General features: G+C 45.1%; 1 protein-coding gene across 2 annotated transcripts; it reads right to left on the bottom strand.

The window, feature by feature from the left end:
- Window positions 1–710: 710 nt before the first annotated feature.
- On the bottom strand, window positions 711–23,017 carry TTC4 (tetratricopeptide repeat domain 4). Of its 2 annotated transcripts, XM_058552508.1 has the most exons (10): window positions 22,872–23,016; window positions 22,309–22,426; window positions 21,408–21,569; window positions 17,880–17,957; window positions 16,284–16,408; window positions 10,102–10,188; window positions 8,027–8,244; window positions 7,339–7,420; window positions 4,147–4,229; window positions 711–2,044 (listed from the first exon to the last, which is right to left on the bottom strand). In XM_058552508.1, exons 1-10 carry the CDS (start codon window positions 22,980–22,982, stop codon window positions 1,942–1,944), a joined length of 1,167 nt encoding a protein of 388 aa, XP_058408491.1. In that variant the 5' UTR covers window positions 22,983–23,016; the 3' UTR covers window positions 711–1,941. The 2 variants fall into 2 exon arrangements, with proteins under 2 accessions (XP_058408491.1, XP_058408492.1); XM_058552509.1 differs by lacking the exon at window positions 4,147–4,229 and having other exon boundaries at window positions 22,872–23,017.
- Window positions 23,018–24,824: the final 1,807 nt, after the last annotated feature.

The raw sequence follows: 24,824 nt of genomic DNA, 5'->3' as shown, positions 1-24,824 counted from the left end.
ACAGAAGTGCCCCGGACAAGCCTACAAGGTGGGTGCAGTGAATCACTGTCCAGATGAAGCAGGCACCAAGCAGCAGGCCCTTACTCACAGGCACAGCAAGTCAGCAGCCGCCAGGACCCTACTGTGATCTAACATTCTAAGTCTCTTTTCCCCTTTGCACTTCTGCCCCACCCGAGCTAGAGGGAGGAGCAGGGACTGCAGGGAAGCTAGAACAGAAGCTGGCCTGCCAGGAGCCTTATGACAGGGCTGGGTGATGAGGATGAAGGAAGTTTAACGACCCTTCGTGGGTGTGCATGCTTTGAATGTACAACGTGCTCTCATCTGGCCACCTCCTCCCAGGCTCTGTGTCCAGGAAGGGGCGAGGAATCAGTATGTCACAGAGGAGTCAGGCGGCCCTCTGGAACCTGCTCTGCCCCGTGCGAGTGAGGTGGCTGCTCCACGGAGCCCTGCAGGGCCTGCTCAGGTTGTTGCTAACTCAACGTCAGGTCTCCTACACAAAGTGCCGAGTGCTTACAAAGAGCCAAGTGGGGAGTCCAGCTGGGGGGAGAGAGAACGGCCTCAGTATGGCCTAAGCCAGGCTTAGGATGGAGGTTGGGCTTCAGCTTCCTGGACAAGCCACAGGCAGGGACCTGCGGCTGGAAGGAAAGCTGCGTGGTTCTTTGTCAATATTCCACAGCAAATTGCCCTTCAAAGACAATGAAGCACACGGCACAAAACCCCAAATCAGTCTGTCTTAAGGGCAGCTGGTTTCAGTTTAATGATGTATTAGTTAGCTTTGCTATAGTAACAACCCCCAAATCTCAGTGCTTATTACTACAACAGACATTCACTTCTCACTCTTGTTACCATCAGTGGCTGCGGGCCAGCTGCTTCAGCTCTGCTCCACGGGTCTTACATTCTGGCGCACGGGCTGAGGGGACAGCCCCTCTCTGGGAAATACATTCTCATGGCAGAGGGGAAAGAGCAAGAGCCTGCCACGCAGCGGCTCCTTGAGCTTGTCTGGACGTGTCCACTCACAGCCTGTGCGTGGGGAGCAGGGAAGTACACTCCTCCCTAGGGGATGGGGTGGCACTGTAAGAAGTCACACGGCTACAGGTAAGGATGTATAAAATCCTCCAGGAAGGAGGAAGCAAACAGCTGCACGCAAAAATACAACCTAGGACAGTGACTCAACATGCAAAAAGATTTTCCAGTTTAAAAGGCACAAAATCCTAAAATGTGAAAACTGGAGAGGAACTCAGAGTCCACTGTCCAAGTCTGTCACAGTTCTCCATACAGCAGAAGTCAGGAAAACTGGCAAATGTTTTAGGGGTTCTGGAGGACCCCAGTGGGTAGGTCTTTATAGCTGCAGAAACAAGACGCGGCTCTCCTGGCCCCATCTCACCCCGAGGCATCTACGGCATCCCCACAGAGCACCCCTCTATGCTCGTGAAATAACTGGAGGCCGGAATCTCTTTAGTGCCTTAAAATGACATGCGTGGTTTGTGGATATGTGCAGTCTGAGGGGTAGCTTCTCTAAGGCCTCTAACTCCACAAAGTTCAGAACCGTGTCACTGGATCCTGAGTCAGTGTCCACAGGCCAGTGAGTTCCTCGGGTGAGTCGCTGTGGTTAACTGCAACAGATGGTCCCGTCAGAGATGGAGGCTGGTGGTTATCGCAGCTCACAGTGGGTCCACAGATGTCATGACCAAGGTGCGGAGTCTTGTATCAACAGAGGAGGGTGAAGACCAGCTGGAGCCCAGCACTCTGACCAGAGAGGCTGCAGTCCAGGGAGGTCAGCAGCTCCTCCCCAAGCACGATGCAAGGAAGGACCGTCCCCAAGGTGACAGAAATAAAGTCTTGGATTCTAGGAGTATGTCCAGTTGATTCAAGTACACTGGATTCCAGGTGGAGGAGGGTGAGATAGGAGATCCAGGGGGCCTGGCTCCCAGCCTGGCTCGGTCACTTTACCTGGTGCACCTTTCTCCCCCGGAGATAATTCCTACAAAAAGGAGAGGATCCTACACAGACCAAAAATGCTGGTGTCAGGGCTTTTACAGAGTACCTGCAGGGAAGACAACCAAGGAAAGGGGTTAACTTAACTGCAATCTTAATCACCCATGGACCTTCCCAACAACATTCAAGGTGAACTTGGGATATGAGTCAACATTAAAATGCAAGTTTAGCACGTTTGGTTGTTTCTAAATCCGGCAAGTCAGCGTGACCCTCTCCCCCTTACAAGCCAGCCAGAACCTTTGGCCCAGTCCTCCAGCATCACATATGTCTAAGACTAAACACAAAATAAAACTAAAAGAACATGCTTTCACTCATTTATTCAACAGTGGGTGCCCAGGGTAAGCCAGGCGCTGTGCTGAAAACAGAGATTAAAAAACAAACAAAAACCATCGTCCCTGCTCTCAAGTCCTGAGGAGAGGGAGATAAATAATGAATTAATGACAGCAAGGCACAACTGTAGAAGCTTTGTGCAGTACAGCCTTAGCCCAAGGGGTGTGATTCTCTCTAAGGGGAAGGGGAATCAGGAAAGGCTTCCTGGAAGATGCCATGTCTGAGCTTGACTTGCATGTGGAAAGGGGGTGGTCACGGGGCATGGGGGAGCAAAAGCCTGAGGTGCAGGTCACCAAGGTGTTTGCTGTTGTAGGGGCTAAAGCAAACCGAGAGGGGCAACCTGGAGAAGCGGGCAAGACCTTGGCCTCCCAGGTCAGGGGATGTCAGCATTACCCAGGGGACTTGGACCTGGACAGAGGGGCCTGTAACTTGGCTCCACCCAGTTCAGGGTCTGAAGATGCCAGAAACCTGTCCTGGGGAGCCTCTTGCCTGTGATCGTCTAAATTTAAAAAGTCATCACTTCCAATGGCATTTACATTTTCTGAGAAGCATGAAATTGGTTTTCCTCCACAGATCAGTCTGCTTTCTGTTTAGATTTCTCTACTATGTTTTGGAGATGGGGTAGGGTGGACCTCAGGCCTTTAAAGAATTCTGGGTAATTTGCTAACAACTGAGAAAATGAACAGCTAAAAATTTGTCTATCAACTAGAAGGGAGATTTGGTGCCAGAAAAAAACACTGCCAAGAGAAGTCATCAATCATATCTGAAGAAATCCTCACCTCAACTCCTACCTGCCAAGCCAAAGCAGAAGCCTCAAGACCAGCTGGACAGCCCTACCGAGTCAGTCACCACATCCCCAGTTCCCCTCCAATCTGCCTCCTAAACCTCTCTCCAATTGATCCCCTACTTTAGGCCTCACCATTGAATAGTACACTTAAAATCTGGACCTTACTTGTAAATTTTACCTAAATAAACACCCTCTGTGGCTCCACACACCACCCTCAGGATAAAGTTCATCCTTCTTAGCAAGGTGTTTGAGGCTTTCACGCCTGGCCCTAACCTAGCTCTCCAGCCTCATCCCCATCACACCCAGCACCCTTGGTCCCTAACACACTGGGCTCTTAGCCTACATGCAGAGCATCAGCTTTGCTCAGAGCTTAGGGAAATGTCATCCAAGAGTCAACTTAAAACTATACCGAGGGCATTCCCTTATAGTCCAGAACACCCCAAAGCTGAAGAAAGAGACCACTGCCAAATGCACTGGCTGCCACTGCTACTAACAAAGATGCCCTCTTACAGCAAGTCCGCCCTTCACAGTTTACACTTCGACTCCTACTCTCTCATTGGTGCTCAAATAGCTGAGAAGTGTGTAGGCAAGAGTTATTATTCCCATTCTAGAGATGAGGAAACAGCCCAGAGAGGGAGTATGTGCTTGGAGTCACACAGCCAGGCAAGGATGGTATCTGACTTCAAGAGCCAGTGCTCTTTCCACATAACAATATCAGGGGACACGGCACAATCAAGAACAGGAGGGCCATCCCAGCTGTCTTCAGGTACAAGTCAGGCAACTTCTCCCTTCTCAGCCCAGCCCCATTCACTTCTCCCAGTTTGAGGGTGTCGTGGCTGTGGTGCAAACACTGCAACCTGTTTGGCCAGTGGCCCGGGCCAGTCTCCGTGGCTGCCGTCTCACTCAGCTTTGTGTCCAGGGCGGCGGGGGGGGGGGTGGGGGTGGTGGTGGCGGCAATCAATCAGTGGTGGCATGAGAACCCAGCTTTTATCTGCATCTTCCCTGGTCTGCTCCGCCCCATGAAGGCGACTCACCTGGGGTGCTGCAGCACCTGCAGCAGGGTGCTCTTGGGAGGCACCCGGTATAGCTCTGCCCTGTCCTCATCCTCAAAGTAGACCTGCAAGATTGTTAATAGAGGAGCAGGAGTCAGATAAAAATACGAGGCTTCAGCAGCACTAGGCACGTTGAGGCCAAGTGTAGGGAGGAGTTAAAGAGATGGCCACTGTTACTAGTCGAATGCCTCCTTATGGAGTTGTGGAGTATAAAGCACTCAGTCCTCCCCAAGACACCAAGAAAGGTATTACAGCTCCATTTTCCAAAGACAGAACCAAGGCTCAGAGAAAGGAAATAACTCACCAATAAGGCCAGCTAGTAAACAGAGGGGCCAAGACTCAAGCCCAGGCCTGTGAGCCTTCTCTTCCCTAACAATTCAGTGCTAGAGCCATTAGGTGTGGGGGAAGAAAGCCATGGTGGCCCAGAGCAGGGGAAGAACCCGACCACGGTGCAAAGGATGTCCGCACAGGGGATGCCCCTGTGCAGGCGTCAAAGCCCAAGCAGGGTGAGGAAGACATCTGCACAGGAGGGCTGCCGGGGGTGAGGGGTGTCAGAGCCCAGCCAGTGGAGGAGGGCATCCCCAAGGGGGCTGGCCAGCATAAGTAGAGTGAGAAGGACTTCCAGGTAAGATAGCTGTCCAGGGTGGGGTCTCAGAGCCCACCTGGGGTGAGAAGGGTGTCCATACTTGGGGACAGCCGCTATGGGGTGTCAGGGCCCAACCAGGGCGAGGAGGGCAACCACTCATGGCAGGGTAGCCTGCTGTGGGGAGTGAGAACCCGAGCAGGATGAGGGGGACATTCATGCAGGGTGGTTGAGCAGTGTGGGGTGTGAGAGTGTGTGCAGGATGAGGAGGGCACCCATGCTGGGGCAGCAGCCTGATGTGGGAGTCAAGAGTCCAAGTAGTGTGAGGAAGGTTCCCTGTGGGAGAGGGAACAGTGGTGGTGACAGGAGGAGCGTTAAATACAGGGAGATTGATCAAACCAATAAATATATTAAGAATAATAAAAGCCACTGTTACAAATAGAGAAAGGGAGAAAACAGGTCCTGTGGTGTTGGATTAGAACTGGAGATACCAATGAGACCTCATGTTTTCTCAGACACACACACACACACACGGCATTGGAGCAGTGAGCTCCCCTTCCCCCAGCCCCATACTTATGAATATACCTATTGCATAGACACTGGTTCTAAATACCATTTTCCACTAAAAAGAACCAGGACTCCTTGGGAAAAATGGCTGATTCCAGAGCTGGGGCAGGAAAGCGTAATTTGCCAGAAAGTAAGGAAGTGCTTAAAAAATGGAGATAAGTCAAAAGGACACAGAAACAAATTTGAAGGGATTTCCATTGGCAAAGTCTGGGATTATCTGAGCATAACATAATCATAGTAATAGATTATAACTCAATAAAATAGGAAACCATAAATCCATTGATATAAATAAACGATTATGTTGAAGGTTTGATGAACAATAGGATATTTATATTGTTTCAAAGTACCTCCCTATAAAATACTAATTACAAAGGGGAAAAGAGTAACTTTACAGTAGAGAAGCCTGGTAGACCCCCACCTCAATCAGATGATCAAAGTAAACATCACCAGTAATGGGACAAACTGAAATCATGTGCACCTGATAGGATGCAAGGAGAACACAGAATTACTTCTGTGATACTCCACTCAAGTATGCATAATCCAGATCTAGTCATGAGGAAACACAAGACAAACCCACACTTATGGACTTTCCACAAAATAACCGGTCTGTAGACAACCAGCTCTGGTGGTCTAGTGGTTAAGATTTGGTGCTGTCACCACAGGGGCCCAGGTTTGTTTCTGGTCAGGGAACCACACCACCAGTCTGTCAGTTGTCATACTGTGACAACTGTGATGCTGAAAGCTATGCCACCAGTATTTCAAATACCAGCAGGGACACCCATGGTGAAGAGGTTTCAGCAGAGCTTCCAGACTAAGGCAGACTAGGAAGAAGGACCTGGCCACCCACTGCCAAAAAATTGGCCATGAAAACCCTAAGAATAGGAGCAGAGCACTATCTGTGCTGGAAGGTGAGAGAATGGCACAAAAAGACCAGGCCAGGTGCCGCTCTGCTGTACACAGGGTTGCTAGGAGTTGGAATGGACTTGATGGCACTAACAAAATCTTCAAAAGTGTTAAGATCAAGAAAGTCGAGGAAAGACTACAAAACTTCTCTATAACCTGAAGGAGACTAAAAGGACATGACCAACAAATACAATACAATATAGGATTCTCAACAGGTCTTCTTGCTGTAAAGAGCATTAATGGGACAACCGTGAAACTGACGGGAGTCTGAGGATTAGATGGTACTAGTGTATCAACATTAATTTCCTGATTCTTTTTTTTTTCCCCCGTTTCTCCCCAAAGCCCCAGTAGATAGTTGTATGTCATAGCTGCACAACCTGCTAGTTGCTGTATGTGGGACGTGGCCTCAGCATGGCCTGACAAGCAGTGGGTCGGTGTGTGCCTGGGATCCAAATCTGGGCTGCCAGCAGGGGAGCGCGCGCACTTAACCGCTAAACCACGGGGCCGGCCCCATAATTTCCTAATTCTGATGGTTGATTGAGATGAAGGAAAATATTCTTGTTTGTAGGAAACAGACACTCAAGTATTCAAGGGTGATGGGGCATCAGCTGGCATCTTACTCTCAAATGGTTAGAAGACAAATTCTTCACACTGTAAGTTGTGATTACTTTTTAAAAAATCCCAACAGAATATTATTCAGCCTTAAAAAGGAAGGATCTTCTGACACGTCACAATATAGATGAACCTTGAAGACATTATGCTAAGTGAAATAACCCAGACAGAAAAGGACAAATATTATAGGATTCCACTTATATGAGGTACCTAGAGTCGTCAGATTCATAGAGACAGAAAGAATGGCAGTTGCCAGGGGCTAGGGGAGCGGGAAATAGGGAGTTATTGTTTAACGAGTACAGAGTTTCAGTTTGGAATGATGAGAATGGAGAGGGATGGTGGTGATGGTTGCACAACAATGTGAATGTACTTAATGCTACTGAACTGTGTGCATTTAAAATTGGTTAAAATGGTAAATTTTACCACAATTTTTTTTTTAAAAGACAGTGAAACCTCACCCCCAACCAAAAAAAAAATCCCATAGAGGAACAAAATAAAACTTCTCTTACCTCTAAATTATCAGGGCAGTATTTTTGCTCTAAGTCCCAACAGGGTGTTTCACCAAACATCACCATTAGATGATCAATAAACCTAAGGACATACATGTACTTTCTGGGTATCAATAACTCATGATCTGTTTTCCCACATCCCAGTCCCCAGACACCAATTCACAAAGATATCAAGAATGTATAATACATGAAATGCAGGCTTAAGCCATTTTGGCAACAGTGCCCAAAATGTATGTAATACTTGTCCTATTATCATATAATAATTTTCTCTACACTTACTCAGGCGTAACAACATTCCTTGCATTTAGCCACATTCTAGGCATTAACCCTATGAAATCACACGTTAAAATTGCTAGTTATATTTTTTCTAATAAATACACACTTTAGTACTTTGCTGATGATTTCCTATCTCAGCAGAGCTGTGCACCAGTACTTGACAAACCCTGTACTGTGGTGTTCACTGACGAGCCCAGTCAGCGTGATGGTGAGACTGGTGTCCATCACTGCAGAGCTAGTTAGTAAAGGGAGGAATCAGTTACAGGATAGAGACATTATACCAACCAGACTGTGTGAAACCTTCCAAACCATTCTCTTCCCTCCTCAACCAAAAGTCCACCTGTCCCTCCTGCCAAGACAGCAGAAAAAGTGCATGCAAGCCAGAGCAGAGGGCTGTAGGGCAAGTAAGTACCTGGAGTCCTCGTGAAAAGCAGAGATGAAGTCTGACTGGGCGTATTCTGGGTACAGAAAGAGCACAGGCCAGCTCAATCTGCCCTGGTCATCCACACTCAGCTTGGCTCCGTAGGGGTTCTCAGAGCTGAGCCCATCCAGGAAAATCTCACCGAGACCTTCTGAGGCTGAATCTTCATCCTCAACGGCAGCTTCAGAGACTAGCCGGACGTTCCTAGCCTGGGTTCAGGACAGAAGCACACACACACCCCCCTTACCGCGTGGAAGGATGCCAATCCATTTCACCAAAACAGGGAAACGATAACACTGCAGCTCCCTGAGGGACAGCTCTACACGTGATTCGACTGCATCGTCCCTGAGGCCTGGCACAGAGTAGGCATCACTCTGGTTTAACTCACCTTCACCAGCCATCTACCACCTGCTGGACTCTGTGTCACAGAGACGAGCTAGACATGGTTCCTGCCCTCAAGACCCTGCTCACAGTCCAGTGGGGAGAGAGCTATGGAAACAAGTACCATATAAGGTCAGAAGTGGAGCTGTGGAACTGCAGACCATGAACAGTTAATTCAGCCTGGGGGCTGCAGGTGACTGGGGGAATGCCAGGCCTTGAACAATGACTTTGAAAGGCAGAGAAGCTAGAGAGTAGGGGGAGGGTGGATGGGCATTCCACCCCAAGAAACAGCATGTGCAAAGGCACTGAAAAGATCAAGAGTATAGCATGTACAAAAATGGCAAACGTTTCAGTTTAGCTAGGACATGGAATACTAAAAATAATGCACATTAACTTAATCTTGCCTGCCTCATGGAAATAAGGAAAAATCAAAGGTCTGCATAGTAGTCACCTCTTCTGTATGTGTGTGGAGGTTCCTAAGGCTAGCACATGAGGGGAAAATTACACGCAATCAGAATTATCTTTAATGGGATCTCCTAAATCACAGGCTGCCAAACTTTTCCTCAAAGGGTCAGACAAGAAATATTTTAGGCTTTGTGGGCTAAACAGTCTCTGTTGAAATTAACTACTCAACTCTGCCAGTGCAGTGTGAAGACAGCCATAGGTAACACATAAACCAACAGGCAGGGCTGCGATCCACTGGCTGCAGTGTGCTGACCCTTGCTTTAAACCACGGGTAAAGTACAGTAGGTGTGGCTTCATGTGGACTACTGTGGAGAGTGATTCCTACGTATACTGAAGTTGGAGACGTTAGACTAAAGGAGAGAACCAAAATGAGGTCTGTGTGCAAACGTCTGGGCATTCCAACATTCTGCATTTTAGGAAATGACCAAATCCCTTACTGTGAATGCGGATTCAATGGAGAATCTGGAGTATTCCACTCTGTTACTCTGTTAATATGTATTAACAGATTGCTTGTTGTGGGGAGGGACTAGTGGAGTGCATCTTAGTAGTGTGAACTTCTCAAAGTCAACAAGTAACTTAAATGGGTGCATAACTGAATGCAACAAAGAATGACACAAGAACCTACCCCACAACAGGGCAGGTGCTATCTCCCTTGTGAGGACCAAGCAAGCCCAGGCTCAACAGGAGACTTGCTGGGTACTGAGGTAAAAGCAAGACTTGGATCAGACTCCATTCATTTAAAATGCAGAGAAGAGAGGGAAGGGGAGGTCGAATTGTGTTCTTGTTGTCACAGGTAGAGAAGCAACATCCTAAAAATTCAGACTTTCTGAAGATGCAGTAGAACAGTGGCTAGGAGCAAGGACCAGGCTCTGACACACATTAGCTGTGTGAGGTTTCTTCACCTCTCTGAGACTTCGTCATCATCTAGCAAAACAGGAGCAAGAAGACCTACCTCAGGAGACAACTGTGAGGTTAAATAATGCTTAACCCCTAGCAACTATTTACTGTAGGTTACCTGAGACCAACACACGTACACAAGTGGGAGAGCTGACTGAACTCAGGGGTCTGACCCCAGAGCCCCTTCATCATACTGCTTCACCAAAGCAGAAAGAAAATGAACAAATTCATTCAGGTAAAAGCATCCCAAGAAAGGTTCCCAACAGGCTTCAGGATTAGTGGATTTAACAAGAACCATAAGGGCCTAAGGTTTGAGAACACACCTTGATGGCCTGGAGTAAAGCCTCATTCTGATTCTGCTCCTTCTTTTCTTTCAATTTTGCTTTCCTTATATCCCTCTGTTCAGTTCGCTGAAAATGAAATTCAGATGCATCAGTTCTAGAGGACTTGCTTCCTCTTCCGTTACACCAGCCTGCTCCTAAATCACTATTTCTGGTCTCTACCCAACCCAGGCTCCTGTGTCAAGGGATACCAGGGGCCGGATTCAGTTCAATAAACATTTAAAGAGGGCCAGCCCCGTGGCTTAGCGGTTAAGTGTGCACGTTCCGCTATTGGCGGCCCGGGTTCGGATCCCGGGCACGCACCAACGCACCGCTTCTCCGGCCACGCTGAGGCCGCGTCCCACATACAGCAACTAAGAAGGATGTGCAACTACGACATACAACTATCTACTGCGGCTTAGGGGAAAACAAAAGAGGAGGAGGATTGGCAATAGATGTTAGCTCAGAGCCGGTCTTCCTCAGCAAAAAGAGGAGGATTGGCATGGATGTTAGCTCAGGGCTGGTCTTCCTCACAAAAATAAAAAATAAAAAAAATTATAGCCATCCTAGTGAGTGTAAAACAGTACCTCACTGTGGTTTTGACTTACATTTCCCTAATGACTAATGATGTTAACCATCTTTCATGTGTTTGCTGGTCATTTGTATATCATCTTTGGACTTACATTTCCCTAATGACTAATGATGTTAACCATCTTTCATGTGTTTGCTGGTCATTTGTATATCATCTTTGGAGCAATGTCTCTTCAGATCTTTTGCCCATTTAAAAACCTGGATTGTCTTGTAATTATTGAGATGTTAAGAGTTCTTTATATATCCTAGATAAAAGTCCCTTAACAGACATATGATTCACAAATATTTTCTCCTATTCTGTGGGTTTTCTTCACTTTCTCAGTGGCGTCCTTTGACGCAAAAAAGTTTTTACTTTTGATGAAGTCCAGTTTTTCTATTTTTTCTTTTGTGCCTATATGCTTTCTGTGTCATAGCTAAGAAACCACTGCCTAATCCAAGGTCATGAAGATTTATGCTGATGTTTTCTTCCAAGAGTTTTATAGTTTTAGCTCTTACGTTTAGGTCTTTGATCCATTTTGAGGTAATTTTTGTATATCATACGAGATAGGGGTCCAAGTTCATTCTTTTGCATATGGATATCCAGTTGTCCCAGAATCACTTGTTGAAAAGACTATTCCTTCACCACTGAATGGTCTAGGTACCCTTGTTGAAAATCAATCATCTGTAAATGTGAGGATTTGTTTCTGAGCTCTCAATTCTATTACAATGATCCATGTGTCTATTATGCCAGTACCATGTCTTGATTGTTACAGCTTTGTAGTAAGATTTGAAATTGGGAAGTGTGAGTTCTCTAACTTTTTGTTTTTTAGGATTATTTTGGCTATTCTGAGTCCCTTGAATTTTTATATGAATATTAGAATCAGCTTGTCAATATTCTACAAAGAAGCCAGGTGGAATTTTGATGCAGATTATGTTGAATCTGTACATCAATTTGGGGAGTACCATCATCTTAACAATATTAAGATCTGATCCATGAACATGGGATGTCTTCCCATTTACTTAGGTTTAATTTCTTTCAACAATGTTTTGTATTTTCAGGGTAAAGTTTTATGCTACTTTTGTTAAATTTATTCCTAAGTATTTTATTCTTTTGATGCTATTGTAAATGGAATTGTTTTTTTAATTTCATATTTGGAAGATTCATTAAATGTCTACAGAATACAATCGATTTTGTTATACTGATGTATCCTACCAGCCTGCTCAACTGATTTATGAGTTCCAATAGTTTTCAGTGGATTCCTTAGGATTTTCTATATACAAGATCAGATCATTTGCTAATGGAGTTTTACTTCTTCCTCTACTTCATTTTTGAAGGACAGGTTTGCTGGACATAGAATTCTTGGTTGACAGTCTTTTTCTTTCAGCACTGAATTTCTTTCATCCCACCACCTTTTGGCTTCCATGGTTTCTGATGAGAAACCAGCTCTTCATTTATTGAGGATCTCTTATCTGTGAAGAATCACTTCTCTCTTGATGCTTTTAAGATTCTCTTCGTCTTTGACTTTCAACAGTTATGATTATGATGTGTCTAAGTGTAGATGTCTTTAAGTATATCCTACTTGGAGTTTGTTAAGCTTCTTGGAAGAGTAGATTACTGTTTTTCATCAAATCTGAGAAGTTTTCAGCTATTACTTCTTCAAATATTCTTTTGTCCCTTTCTCCTTCTCCTCTCCTGAGACTCCCATTACGCCTATGATGATATGCTTGATGGCATCCCACAGGTCTCTCAGGCTCTCTCCATCTTTCTTTATTCTTTTTCCTTTCTGTTCCTCAGACTGGGTAATCACAATTGACCTATCTTAAGAGTTCTGTTGTTGAGCTCCTCAGTGAATTTTTCATTTCAGTTATTGTACTTTTCAACTACAGAATTTCTATTTGGTTCCTTTTTATAATTTTTATTTATTGATATTCTCTATTTGGTGAGACATCGTTCTCATATACATATATTTTTTTAGTTCTTTAGACATTGTTTCCTTTGTTTGTAGAACAGATTTAAAGTAGCCGGTTTAAAGTCTTTGTCTTTTAAGTCCCATGTCTATGATCCTTTAGGGACAGTTTCTGTTGATTTTTTTTCCTGTGTATGGGCCATCCTTTCTTGATTTTTTGCATGTCTTGTAATTTGTTGTTGAAAAACGGACATTTTAAATAATATGTTGTAACTCTAGAAAGATTCTCTCTCTCCTCCCCAGTGTTTGTTGCTGCTGTTATTGTTGTTTAGTGACTTCTCTGAACTAATTCTGTAAAGCCTTCTTTACAGCAAGTAAACACTTTCTGTAAAACAGAAATACTTTACAGAAAGTATTCTCTGTTTTATGTGACCACTAAAGTCTCTAATTGCTTAGCTTTGTGGTCAGCTAATGACTAGACAGATTTCCCTAAGTGCCTGAAGCCAAAGTGTCCCAGTCTTTGCTGAGGGGCTCTGTGTATGAGTTGGGGCATGCCTTCAACACTCACACAAGAAGTCTACAATTTGGTCTTAGCTTTCACTTCCTGCTTGTACAGAGCCTGCAAATCAGCCAGAGGTGGGAGTTTAGGGCCTTCTTAGATCTTTCCTGAGCACATGCATAGCCCTGGGCACACATGTGACTTTCTAGATTCCCAGGAATACGTGGGAGCTTTTCAAAGCCCCTACAGAATATCATTCCCCAGCTTTCAAGTTTTCTGGTAAGCCTATTGTTTGCCCCAACATTATGCACTGCCTCAGGCAGCTGCAATTTTAAATAACTGCCTCTAATTGTTTTTGACAAACACACTCCCCTTCCTCCCTGCCATGAAAAAGCTTTTCATACTGGGATAGCTCCAAGACAGGTCAAATAAAAACAGCCTTGTGAGTGTGGTCTTCTAGGGAACCACCAGATGGTCAAAACATGACAATTCTGGGCCGGCCCAGTGGTGCAGTAGTTAAGTTTGCGTGCTCTGCTTCAGCGGCCTAGGGTTTGGAGGTTTGGATCCCAGGCGCAGACCTACAGACCAGTTGTCAAGCCATGCTGTGGCAGGCATCCCACATACAAAATAGAGGAAGATGGGCCCAGCTGTTAGCTCAGAGCTAATCTTCCTCAGCAAAAAGAGGAAGACTGGCAACAGATGTTAGCTCAGGGGCCAATCTTCCTCACCAAGAAAAAAAAAGACAATTCTCTGAGAATGGGGCTTGGAAGGAGCTCTAATCCTGTTCTGCCTCCTCTGGTGGCTGCCAGGCTGCTCATTTTCACCATGACTGTGGGCTGTTTGCTTTCAAGGCAACTGTGGAACTAGGGAGGGGGGAGATGGGAATAGGACAAGTTAAAATGCCACAAAGTTTGCTGTTCTTATAGAAGTTCAGCCTTTTTTCTTGAATAAACACTCCCCAGACTGCTACAAGCCTATGGTTCATTTCAGAGTTCTGAAAAAGTTGATTCTGGCCACTTTTGCCAGTTTTCCATTGACTTTATGGAGACAATATTTGCAGGTCTTTAGTAGGCCATTTTTGCTGATATCAACTCTCGTTACTGATTTCTTTATCTCCTTGCTCTATCAGTTACTAGGAGAGAAAAATGTTGACCATTTCCACCTATTTGTAGATTTGTCTCTTCCTTCTTTGAGCTGTCCATTTTTTGCTTCATGCATTTTGAAATTCTGTTATTAGGTACACACACATTTAGAATTGTTAAATCTTCTTGATAAGCTGACCTTTTTATCACTTAAAAAATGCCTTGCTTTATCTCTGATAATACTCTTTGCCTTAAAGTTTATTTTGTCTGATATTAATATAGCCATAAGAGGTCTGTTGCTTACATATGCCAAGCACAAAGGAATCCAGAATCAATTTATACGCAGATATAGGGAATAATCCTGATGCTCAGCAAATGATGTCATCTATACCTAATGTCAGGCTTTTGGGCCCCGAAATCTCCCTTTAATTGTGACTCTGCTGCAGGACCTAGAAGCTTTCATTTAGGTCCACTAAGGGCTGTTCTATGGATAAGCTTGGCTATGGCCTTCCACAGTAGCCCTCTAGACATTCTCTCCTGTACATACAACTTTCAGAAATTCCGACCAACATTCAGTTACCTAGGATCAGAAATCTGTTATTGAGCCTTGTGGGTCCACAGATATCTACTTTTCCTACCATTTCATGACCAGAATGGCCTATGACTAAAACCTATACCTGTTTAGGGCCAGCTGAAGGCTCCCATGGCACTGAAAATTCCCACTCCATAGTATAAGCAATGGAGAGAGACTTAGACCAGGAATCAGGAGACCCGAAATCTAGTTCTGGCTTTGTATTGAACAGACACGTGAGGCACTACTGAACAGAGACTACGAGTGTGGACTCTGGAGCCAGAATGCTTAACTTTGAAGCCTAGCTTCACCACAGTTGTGCAACTTAGACAACTTCCTGATCTCTCTGTGCTTTAGCTACCTCACTAGTGAAAGGTGAATTAGAATAGTTCCTCCCTATGGGGCTACTGTGTGGTTTAGATTGACTCATTTAAGTAAAAATTTTTAAGTAGCACCTGGAACATACACAAAATGCTATCTTAATGTTGGATATTATTATTATTTTGTGTGTGTGTGTGAGGAAAATCAGCCCTGAGCTAACATCTGCCAATCCTCCTCTTTTTTTGCTGAGGAAGACTGGCCCTGAGCTAACATCCATGCCCATCTTCCTCTACTTTATATGGGACGCTGCCACAGCATGGCTTGACAAGCGGTGCGTTGGTGCGTGCCCAGGATCCGAACCAGCGAACCCCAGGCCGCTGCAGCGGAGTGCGCGCACTTAACTGCTTGCGCCACTGGGCCAGCCCCTGGATGTTATTTTTGATAGTAATGGTATTCTGTTATTGTTTTTATCATCACTGTTGCTGTTATGTGCCAGAAATGTAGTGTTTCATCAGCAAGTTATAGGTGTCTTAATGATGGGAGTCACATAACATTGTAGAAGCTTAGGGTTTTGTTTAAACATTTAATTGTACTTTCCCCTCCTCACTATCAAGAGCTTTACACAGTGTGCAGACTAGACTATGGCAGTCTTATCCTATTTCTTATTTATTCAAATCATAATAGTCATGAATTTACCAAATCCTTACGATATATAAGAAATGTGCTAATACACACACACGCACACATATATTCTCATTTAATCCTCATAAAAACCTTTGAGGTATGTATTATGTTCACTATTTTCAAAGAGGGGACTCAGTTTCAGAAATATCAGGAACTCGCCCAAGGTTATACAGTTCTTCTTTCTCCTGTCTGGAATGTTCTTCACACCCACTCCCCTCCTTAGCTGAGTAAACTCTTGCTCAATCTTCAAGAGATTAGACTCAGGCATCACCTCTTTCAGTAAACCTTCTCTGCTACCACCATCTCTGCCCTGCTCTTGGCCAGGGCAAAGTTAGATAACCACTACTATATATACTATATTCTTGCTTGCCTCTATCACATTATAACTATTTATTTACATGTTTGTTTACTTGTCTGTGTCCTCCAGAGCTCCAAGGGTAGGGACTGGTTCGGGTTTTGTTTTTAAAGAAAAAATGTACAATGACCCAAAAGACAAAATCTGGGGAACGCTAATTAACAAATGCCAACTAGCTACTGATTCTGCCACCAACCTTCAGCTTGTCTGCTTTAGCCCTCATTTCCAGAAGCTTCTTCTCTTTGGCATCTATCTGCAGCCCCTCATCGCACCAGTTCACAGCCTCGGCAAAGTTTTTCAGTTCCAGATGGCATAAGGCACCTGCAGAACCCAGAATTCTTAGGATCCATGGACAACATGCATGGAAAGACCCTCCTTGAGCAGAACCCCCCCACCTCCACCAGCTACCAGCCAGCATCCTGAAGGGAAAAGAGATGATAAAGCCCCTTGTATTGCATTCCCCAGACAAGGAAGAATATATTTTGTATCTTAGATCAAAAAGATCTCTAGGGCCCACTCAGCTCAAAACTTCTGTAAGCATCCCTGGTATTAAGGACTCTTAAAGAAGGGAAGGCTACAGCTTAATGGAGAAGAGTACAGGCTTTGGAATCAGATCTGGGCTGGAAATCTGCTCTGTCATTTACTAACTAGACTTTAGACAAAGAACTGAGCATATCTGAGCTTCAGGTTCCTCATCTGCAAATGAGAAGAAAACAGCCCGTCTCAGATGATTTTTTTAACTGAAGACAAAGAGCAAAATTAGCCTCAGTCATTCACCAAACAGTGGCAAGACCAAAGACTTGAGGTCTCTCCTAAAATCATTCTCGATGGCTACCAGTTTAAGCTGCCTCTCCTTTAATCATGTTCACTTTTTCTCCAGTTAGCCTCTTCAGGTTTTCCACAGAATTTCAAAATATCAGAACTGCAAGGGCTTAGATGTCAATAGAATCCAACCTCACCTTCCAGAGATGAGCAAACTCACATGCTGAGTGGGTGTCTTGGCAAGGTCACATAGTAAGGTAAAATTGACAATTCACTCAAGCGTTACTTGAGGATTACAGACTTCAGCCTGTGGCCGATTCCACAGGACTGCACTCAATTTACTTGCCAATCTTTGTTCAGTACCTTCCTTCCCTACAGCTGAGGGACATGGATCTACTTACCACCCGCGAACCATGAGTATCTAAATAAGCATAACTTTGATAAAGCATTTTAAGTTGGTCCATGGGGATATGGGAAAGATTAACATGTGATAAGTAAATTAAAGTTTGCAAAGCACCTTGGAGCTTCTCAAAGAAAAGGTGAAGTATAAAAGTAATAAAAGTACTATTATTACATGGAAAGATCAGATTACAAAAGAAAAAATAACCTGGGAACATCTCAGCATCCGAGTTATCAGCAAAGGTCCCATAACTTATCTTTTAATTAACATTAACATGGCATTTGAAGATCTCACCTTTCAATTAACTAATTTGGGAAAAAATTAGAATGCGGCTTTTGAAACTGCTTTCTTTTAATTAACTATATTCTTTATTAACTTAAAATGAGGAGTTTAAATTTCTCTACAAATTCTTAAAACACAAAGGGTTAGATTATTCTCTAGAGAATTCTTTTAAAAATGGCATGTTGCTGTCAATAAGGACCAGGAACTTAATATCAAGACTGTAAAAATAAGGTGACTTCATTAGTATCTTAGCACCTTCATACCAAAACTTAAAATGTCTTAATTTTTGGTGCAGTGAGTGCCAACTTTTCCATAATGACAATCATACTGTAGTTCTACAAGACTTACCTCTTACTATTGCTTTGAGGTGGCAGGGTTTTAGCTTTCTGGCAGCCGTCACATCATTGAGAGCAGAACGAAAATTGCCTAACAAAACACCATTTAGTAAAAGAGAACAAGTTTGGAGATCAGAATATTTCCAAAATTTTGTGCATAGAGACAAAGACACTCTTGTACAATCTTGGAGAAATATAAATCAGAGCAACTGTTTTTAGAAAAAAATTTGGTTGTACTCATCAAGAGCCTTAGAAATATAACATTATAACATCAGGCAACGCACAGAACAACTATAAATGGCTAGTAAGCACATGAAAAGATGCTCAACATCACATGAAATTGGTAAAAATTAAAGACAGATAACATCCAGTATTGGTGAGGATATGGAAGAAGCGCACTCTAAGGATACATTAGAGAGCAAATTAGTATGCACTTTGTACGTACACTTTGACCCAACAATATTCTTCTAAAAATTTATCCTTAAAAATACTTGCACAAATTTAAAAGCACGTGAATTGTAGCATTACTTTTAACTGCAAAAAGCTGGAGATAACTTAAATATCCTCAATTTAGAAACGATTAAACAAATCATGGTAAATTCATACTATCGAATACTATGCAGCCATTAAAAAGAGCAAGACGGATCTGCATGTAAAAGGCGTGATAGGATGTCTTTGCTATACTGTTTGAAGTGGTGGCTCAATGTGTAGAGAAGTCCATTTTTGTACAAACAAACCAATCTAAATATACCGACATATGTATACAAACACACATATTTGCAAGTGCATTTTAAAAAGGCATGCATTCACACATACCGGTTATCCAAACTAGTAGGGCAGGAGGTAGACTTTCACTTTCTAGTTTATACTGTAAATATTACTTAACAGTTTGGTATTTACCTATTAATTTCACTTCTAACACTCTAGCCCAGGGGTCAGCAAAATTTTTCTATGAAGGGCCACATAGTAAATATTTTAGGATTTACATGCCACATATGGTCTGTTACACATTCTTCTTTGTTAGTTTTACAATCCTTTAAAAATGTAAAGAAAATTTTTAGCTCAGAGGAGGCCAGGGATCCACATGTGGCCTGTGAGCCACAGTTTGCCAAATCCTGCATTAGCCTAAGAATAATCAGAATTATTGGAAAAACTTTATCACTAACTTTGTTTATTTTTGCATTATTTGAAAAAACCTAGGGGCCGGCCCAGTGGCGTAGTGGTTAAGTGCGCGCGCTCCACTGCGGCAGACTGGGGTTCGGATCCCGGGCACGCACCAAGGCACCGCTTGTCAAGACACGCTGTGGCGGCGTCCCATATAAAGTGGAGGAAGATGGGCACAGATGTCAGCCCAGGGCCAATCTTCCTCAGCAAAAAGAGGAGGATTGGCAGATGTTAGCTCAGGGCTGACCTTCCTCACACACACACACACACACACACACAAAAAAAAACCTAAAAGCAGCTATATACCCAACAATGTACAGAATGGTAAAGCAAATAGTGTAAACACTGGTATGTCCATATGATGCAACTTTATGTAGCTATTAAAATAGTATTCACAATTTTAATGACAAGTGAAATTATTTATAATTATTTATAATATAAAATATTATATATTTATTTATGTTATAAAATTAAGTGAAAAGAAGTGAATACAAAACTGGATGAACGGTATGATCTTAACTATGGAAAAAATTGCATATAAAAGAGACCCAAAGACTTCTGGTTAAAGGCGAAAGACTGAACACATGCATTTAACTCAACCCCACCACCATCCTCTTTCCCCTCCTCAAAAAAGCCCTAAACCCAGAGACAAGAATGAGAAGAACACAGAACACTTTAAAGCTGGAAAACAAAAGGACAAAGGTTAAATGACTAACCAGGCTTGAGAAAACTGAACTCTAAGCCAGCAGAGAGAAAGCCCCAAAGCTACCGAACTGTACTGCAGAACCTAGAGTACTCAGGACTAAGGAACTGACAGCACCAAGTACCTCTGGAAATGTGGGGAAAGGTGTCTCCCATTTAGTGCACTTTGAATCAACCCGACTCTGCATCCTAATCCTAGCACTGTGCACCATGAGGCAATTCATTTTCCTACATTTATTACATTTTACTAGTTTCTTACTCTGCTGACTAGGGGTAAAGCTATCAACCTCATTTACCTTACACAGTTGCTACGAGGTCAAGAAGAATAACAAATGTGAAAGCGCTTTTTAAGCCATACCAGTGACTTATTTAAGGAAAGGCTCTGATTATGATGCATCTGCTCCTCTGGTATTGCACACACACTGTTTTTCTTGGAAGGTGCTTTTGGTCTTATTAGCCCTATACATGACATTCTTTAAGTTCCCCAAGGAAAGGAACTATGGAGCTTTTGTTCACAGTACAGTGCCTAGGACACGTAAGTGCTTTATATATATTTACTGACCGAATAAGTAAATGAATAAAACTCCTTTGGGGAAAGGTCAGGTCTTACTCATCTCTGTGATGCCAGTGCCTAGCACAGAACAAGAACTCAGTCTGTCTGCTGAATGAAGAAAACGTATTCCTCCAGAAGTCAGAAGGCTGGGTTTCTAGTCCAGGTTCTGCCACTAACCAAAGGGTCCCTCTCTGGACTTACGTAATATGAGGGGCTTGGTCGGCCCAAATAATTTCTAAAGTCCTTTACCACTCTTACTTTTTAGAATTTTATAATAAAACAGGCTAAAGGAGAAAACAGTTGGAGCAGACTATGGTTGAGGAAAAACTCTGCTCAAATAGTGACAAGTCCCAACAGACTCACCCCAGCTAGACTGCAAGGCTCATTCCCTACCAGCCCCTCAGAAATGCCTGAGGTCATTCCCAGGTCCTCTCTAAACTCTCTGATAAGAAACAAGGGTCTAACATGACGAAGACTAGTCACCAGTAATGTCACCCAAATAACCAGTGTTTCCCAAAGTCACATCTGCAGAACAGTCCTGCATGTTAATAAGTGTTACTTGAAAAGGAGGCTTACAAAACTTGAGAATCACAGGGTAAAGTTCTTTGCTGTAGGTCATCCCAGTGTTCTGAACATACTAATGTGTGCTGCAAACCTCCAACAAAGCAGCAGCACTTTCCAAACTTACTTGTCCAAATAATATTTTTTACTTCAAGGGTCCCATAGAATACTCTTTGAGAAATTCTCCCTTAATTAATTTAGTTTCTCTCACACAAAGATCTTAAATTTTTCTAGCATCCTTCAGAAGAGGGTAAAAAGGCCAGAAAAAAGTTTTTTGAGAGAGTAGAAGCATTTGGGCTCAAAAATCCCAGATCACACCAACTCACGTATGAAGGTAGCTGATGTCACGCATTTGGTTTGGATAGTAAGAATTACACCATCTATCTGGTTTCCCTTTTCACCAAGTCTGCCTGGAAGATCAGAGTTCAAGTAGAGTAAACTATCCTAGGTTCTGGGATCAGCAGCTCCTTCTCTGACACTCTCAAACCCTCCACTAGCCATCATAATGGCTTTTATCACAAATTAATTCTTTAGAAAGCACTAAGTAACGGAATAAATTACCCAGATAGTATTGTGCTGCTGCCCGGTTGGTATAAAGAACAGCATTCAAATCATGGTCTGCACATTTCTTCTTTAATCCTTCAGTGTATGAAACCACAGCTTTTTTATAGTCTTTTTCTTTAAAGTAATCATTGCCCTCATCTTTATAGGTCTTGGCCTGTTCTGCAAAGAGAAGAAATAATCACTATTCCTATTTTTTAAAAGGCTCATTAAAAATCCTCTAAATCATGCAATGTCATATGATAAATCAAATAGAAGAAACCAATAGGGGCAGAAAACTCAAAAATTAATGCTATAAAACTGAGTATCAACATGGAGAAACAAAGTCACGTGTACTTAATGCCATAATCAATTCCAAATACCTTACAAGGTAGATTATTAAATGCTTACACACAAAAAAAGAAGCACAAAGGAAAAAAGTATATTTATCCTCCCTCTTGAAGAACGTTTTTTTAAATTACTGAAGAAATGGGGGGAAATTACACTTCTGCGTTTATGTTGTTTTATTCCCTAGAATGCAAATTCCCCTCCTCACCCTAGTAAGAACCTACAAAATTGTTAAGATTCAGTTCAAATTTCCGACCTACTGTGAGCGCACTCCCATCTCCCCCGTTCGGTGTGGGCACCCAGTGTATAGCTCCATGTCAGCACTTATCACACACACCTTTGTCCTGATTCTTTTGGACAATGTGGCTGCCCACCGGAGCGCGACCTTCGAGGGCAGTCTCCTTCACGCCCGTATCCCCAGTGCCCGGCATTTAGCAGGTATCCAAAGGGGCACAGGTGGAATACATCGCGACCTGAGCTCAGCCTAACTACTCATCATCAATTAGAATCTTTCTGACTCACTACCTCAACTGGACGGAGACACGAAACAAATGTCAAGAGTCACGGAAGATACCTTCCGGAGACCGCTCTTCATCAAAAATAATCGACTGGAGGCAAGCCAGGTCAGGATTCTCCTTGGGATCAATTTCTGACGGCGCTTCCTTCATAAACAGGGGGATCTTTTCAAATTCCTGGAGATTAAGACAAGACTGAACAGGACTTTCCCCGCAGCAGACCCAATCCCAGGCCCGTCTAGCAGTTTTCTTACTCGTCGTTACTGGCTCTCCGTCCAGCCAGGCCTCAGGCTCCCGGCAGCGGAAGGAGCGCAGGAGAACGGGCCCCTCTGACGACCCCTTCAGTCCGCCCGCCCCGTCGCCCTCGCTCCCGCACTGACCCGCCCCGCCCCGTCTCCGCCCGACCCTGCTCTGGTCAGGGCCGCTCGATAAGCGCGGGACGGCTCCGCAAGTACGCGCCCCGGGGTCAGCGCGGGAAGGGGCGCAGCCAGGGCCTGTCCACTCCACAGCCCGACTCTCAAAGGTCCCGGCCGCCTACGACCCTCGGCCCCTGCGGCCCGCTGCCCGCGCTCCCGGGGAACGCCTCTCGCGGGCTCGCACGTGCGGCGCCCCGACCGCCCACCTCCTCCCACCGGTCCTCGCGGAAGCCGCCGCGGTACGGCTGGCTCCGGAACTTCTCCAGGAACGAGTCCATGGCCTCGTCGGCGGCGGCGTCCGGCTCCGGCCGCTCCATGGCAGCCCCTCGGCCCTCCCACCACGGTCCGGAGAACCGCGCGGCAACTTCCGGCGGCGCGGGCACCCGCTCAATCCTCCGGGCGGCGCCGTCCCGCGCGCCTCGAGTTCCGCGGGCCTGGGCATAAAAGCGGGCGCGGCTCCACCCCTCCCCTGCGAGCCCCGCCCCGGGCTTGCCGAAGCCCCGCCCCCTTGCTTTTTCTTGGGGGTTGAATACATTCAGTGCCCACGTGCCCCACGGTCACTTCATTCTCTCATTTGTTCAGCCAGTTAACACGTATTTCCTAAGCTCTTTGTGTGTCCCAGGCCAGTTGTAGTCATGGGTACACAGTGGTGGGCAGAGCAGGTAACATCCTCGCCCTCTGGGAGGTGCCAAGGTCCTGGGGAGACAGACAATACACAACCAAGACGTAAGAGGGTGTCAGGTGGGAGCAGGAGCTATGGGAGGAAAGTTTAAACCCGGTGGACAGGCGTTCACGCGGAGGAGGAGGACTGGGGTGGCCAGGGGTGTCGGCGGCCGCAGCCTAGGGAGGGGGCTGGGGTTGGGGTGGGCTGGAGCAGGAGAGAGGGCGAGTAGAAAGTGAGGGGAGGTATCGATAATGGGCCGTGATTCCCAGGACTTGGGTTTTCTGCAGTGTGGGACCTTTTGGAGAGTCTCGAGGAAAGGGGTGATGTGATCAGACATGTCTATTTCTGATGTCGATGACCCCCTACCCTCCACAGCTGAGATGGAAACAAGGTCTCCAGGCCAGGTGTGCCCTCCTGCAGCCGCTGGGTTACCCAGCACATGGCTCTTGGGCCCTGTGTTGGGTGTTACAGCCTCAGGGAGCCCACAGTCTGTTCTAGAAGAAAAGACAGGCAGCAGACCAATCTAAACCGGGCTGGTCAGAGGTCTGCACAGTGGAGGCACCGAGGAGTGGGTGCTACCTGGGGGATTCAAGAAGGGTTCACAGAGGTGGTGATGCAGAGCTGACAGCAGAGATGAGAAGGATGAGGCAGATGGATGGGGGCTGGAGGGACATTAGGCATTTTAGGTAGTGGGAGCCAGTGTGTAGAGAGGAGTGGAGGTGGGCAACAGCCCCACGTGCTGGGGACTGCAGGAGTTAAGAGGGAAGGCCAGCAAGGTGGGTGGGGGCCAGAGGGCCTGACTACCCCTTAGCACTTTATCTTGTGGAGGCTAGTGAGCCGCTGATAGAGCTAAGGGCAAATTTGTCTTAGGAAGGGTGGGGTTGCCAGGTGAAGGATTGATGCAGGAGGCTCGGTTAAGAGATTGACAAGCCTGTGAGAGACCAGGGGAGAGACGAGCTCTGAAGCCCAGCAGTAGAGCTGGCAGGCCTGGTCATTTGATACGGGGATGAGAGAGACAGCAGGGCGAAAGGTGACACATGAGGGGCTGTGAGCCCTCCAGAGCCAGGACTGCCTTTTCCCTTCTAACTTGCCACACCCAGCAGAAAACCTGGTCCGAGTACTCCCTTCCCTCCAAATCCAGACCTCCTCTCCACACTGCCTCCTTGACCCACTCCCTAGCGGCTCCCGATCTTATTCTCCTCTTCGTTATCTTTTCACTTCTTGAGTAGAGCTTACAAACCATTTTTTCATTTGATTCCTATAAAACCCTGTGAGGTGAGAACCTATTTTACAGGTAATGGCAGGGGAGGCTCAGAGAAGGGAAGTGACTTGCCCAGTGCCCTTTGACCCTTCCAACTCGAGACTGCTCAGGGGCCTTGACCAATAACTCTGTTGTCATGTGTCAAGGCCACCCCAGGCTTGGGTTCTGGCCAATGAAAGCAGTAGTGTCTCTGGGTGGAAAGGGCTCTGGCATGGGAGTTGGGAGGGCTTTGGG

This window comes from Diceros bicornis, chromosome 13, assembly GCF_020826845.1.
Source record: "Diceros bicornis minor isolate mBicDic1 chromosome 13, mDicBic1.mat.cur, whole genome shotgun sequence".
NCBI lineage: Eukaryota > Metazoa > Chordata > Mammalia > Perissodactyla > Rhinocerotidae > Diceros > Diceros bicornis.
Note: the sequence above shows the minus strand (reverse complement) of the source record. Positions and strands in the feature narration are given on the sequence as shown.

Coding starts and splice junctions, on each gene's coding strand:
- TTC4 (XM_058552508.1), bottom strand. CDS start 22,982: ATGGAGCGGCCGGAGCCGGACGCCGCCGCCGACGAGGCCATGGACTCG. Junction 10,189..16,283: donor CTAAAGCAGACAAGCTGAAG/GTTGGTGGCAGA, acceptor TTTCATTTTCAG/CGAACTGAACAGAGGGATAT. Junction 4,230..7,338: donor ACTGCCCTGATAATTTAGAG/GTAAGAGAAGTT, acceptor ACAATCTTGCAG/GTCTACTTTGAGGATGAGGA.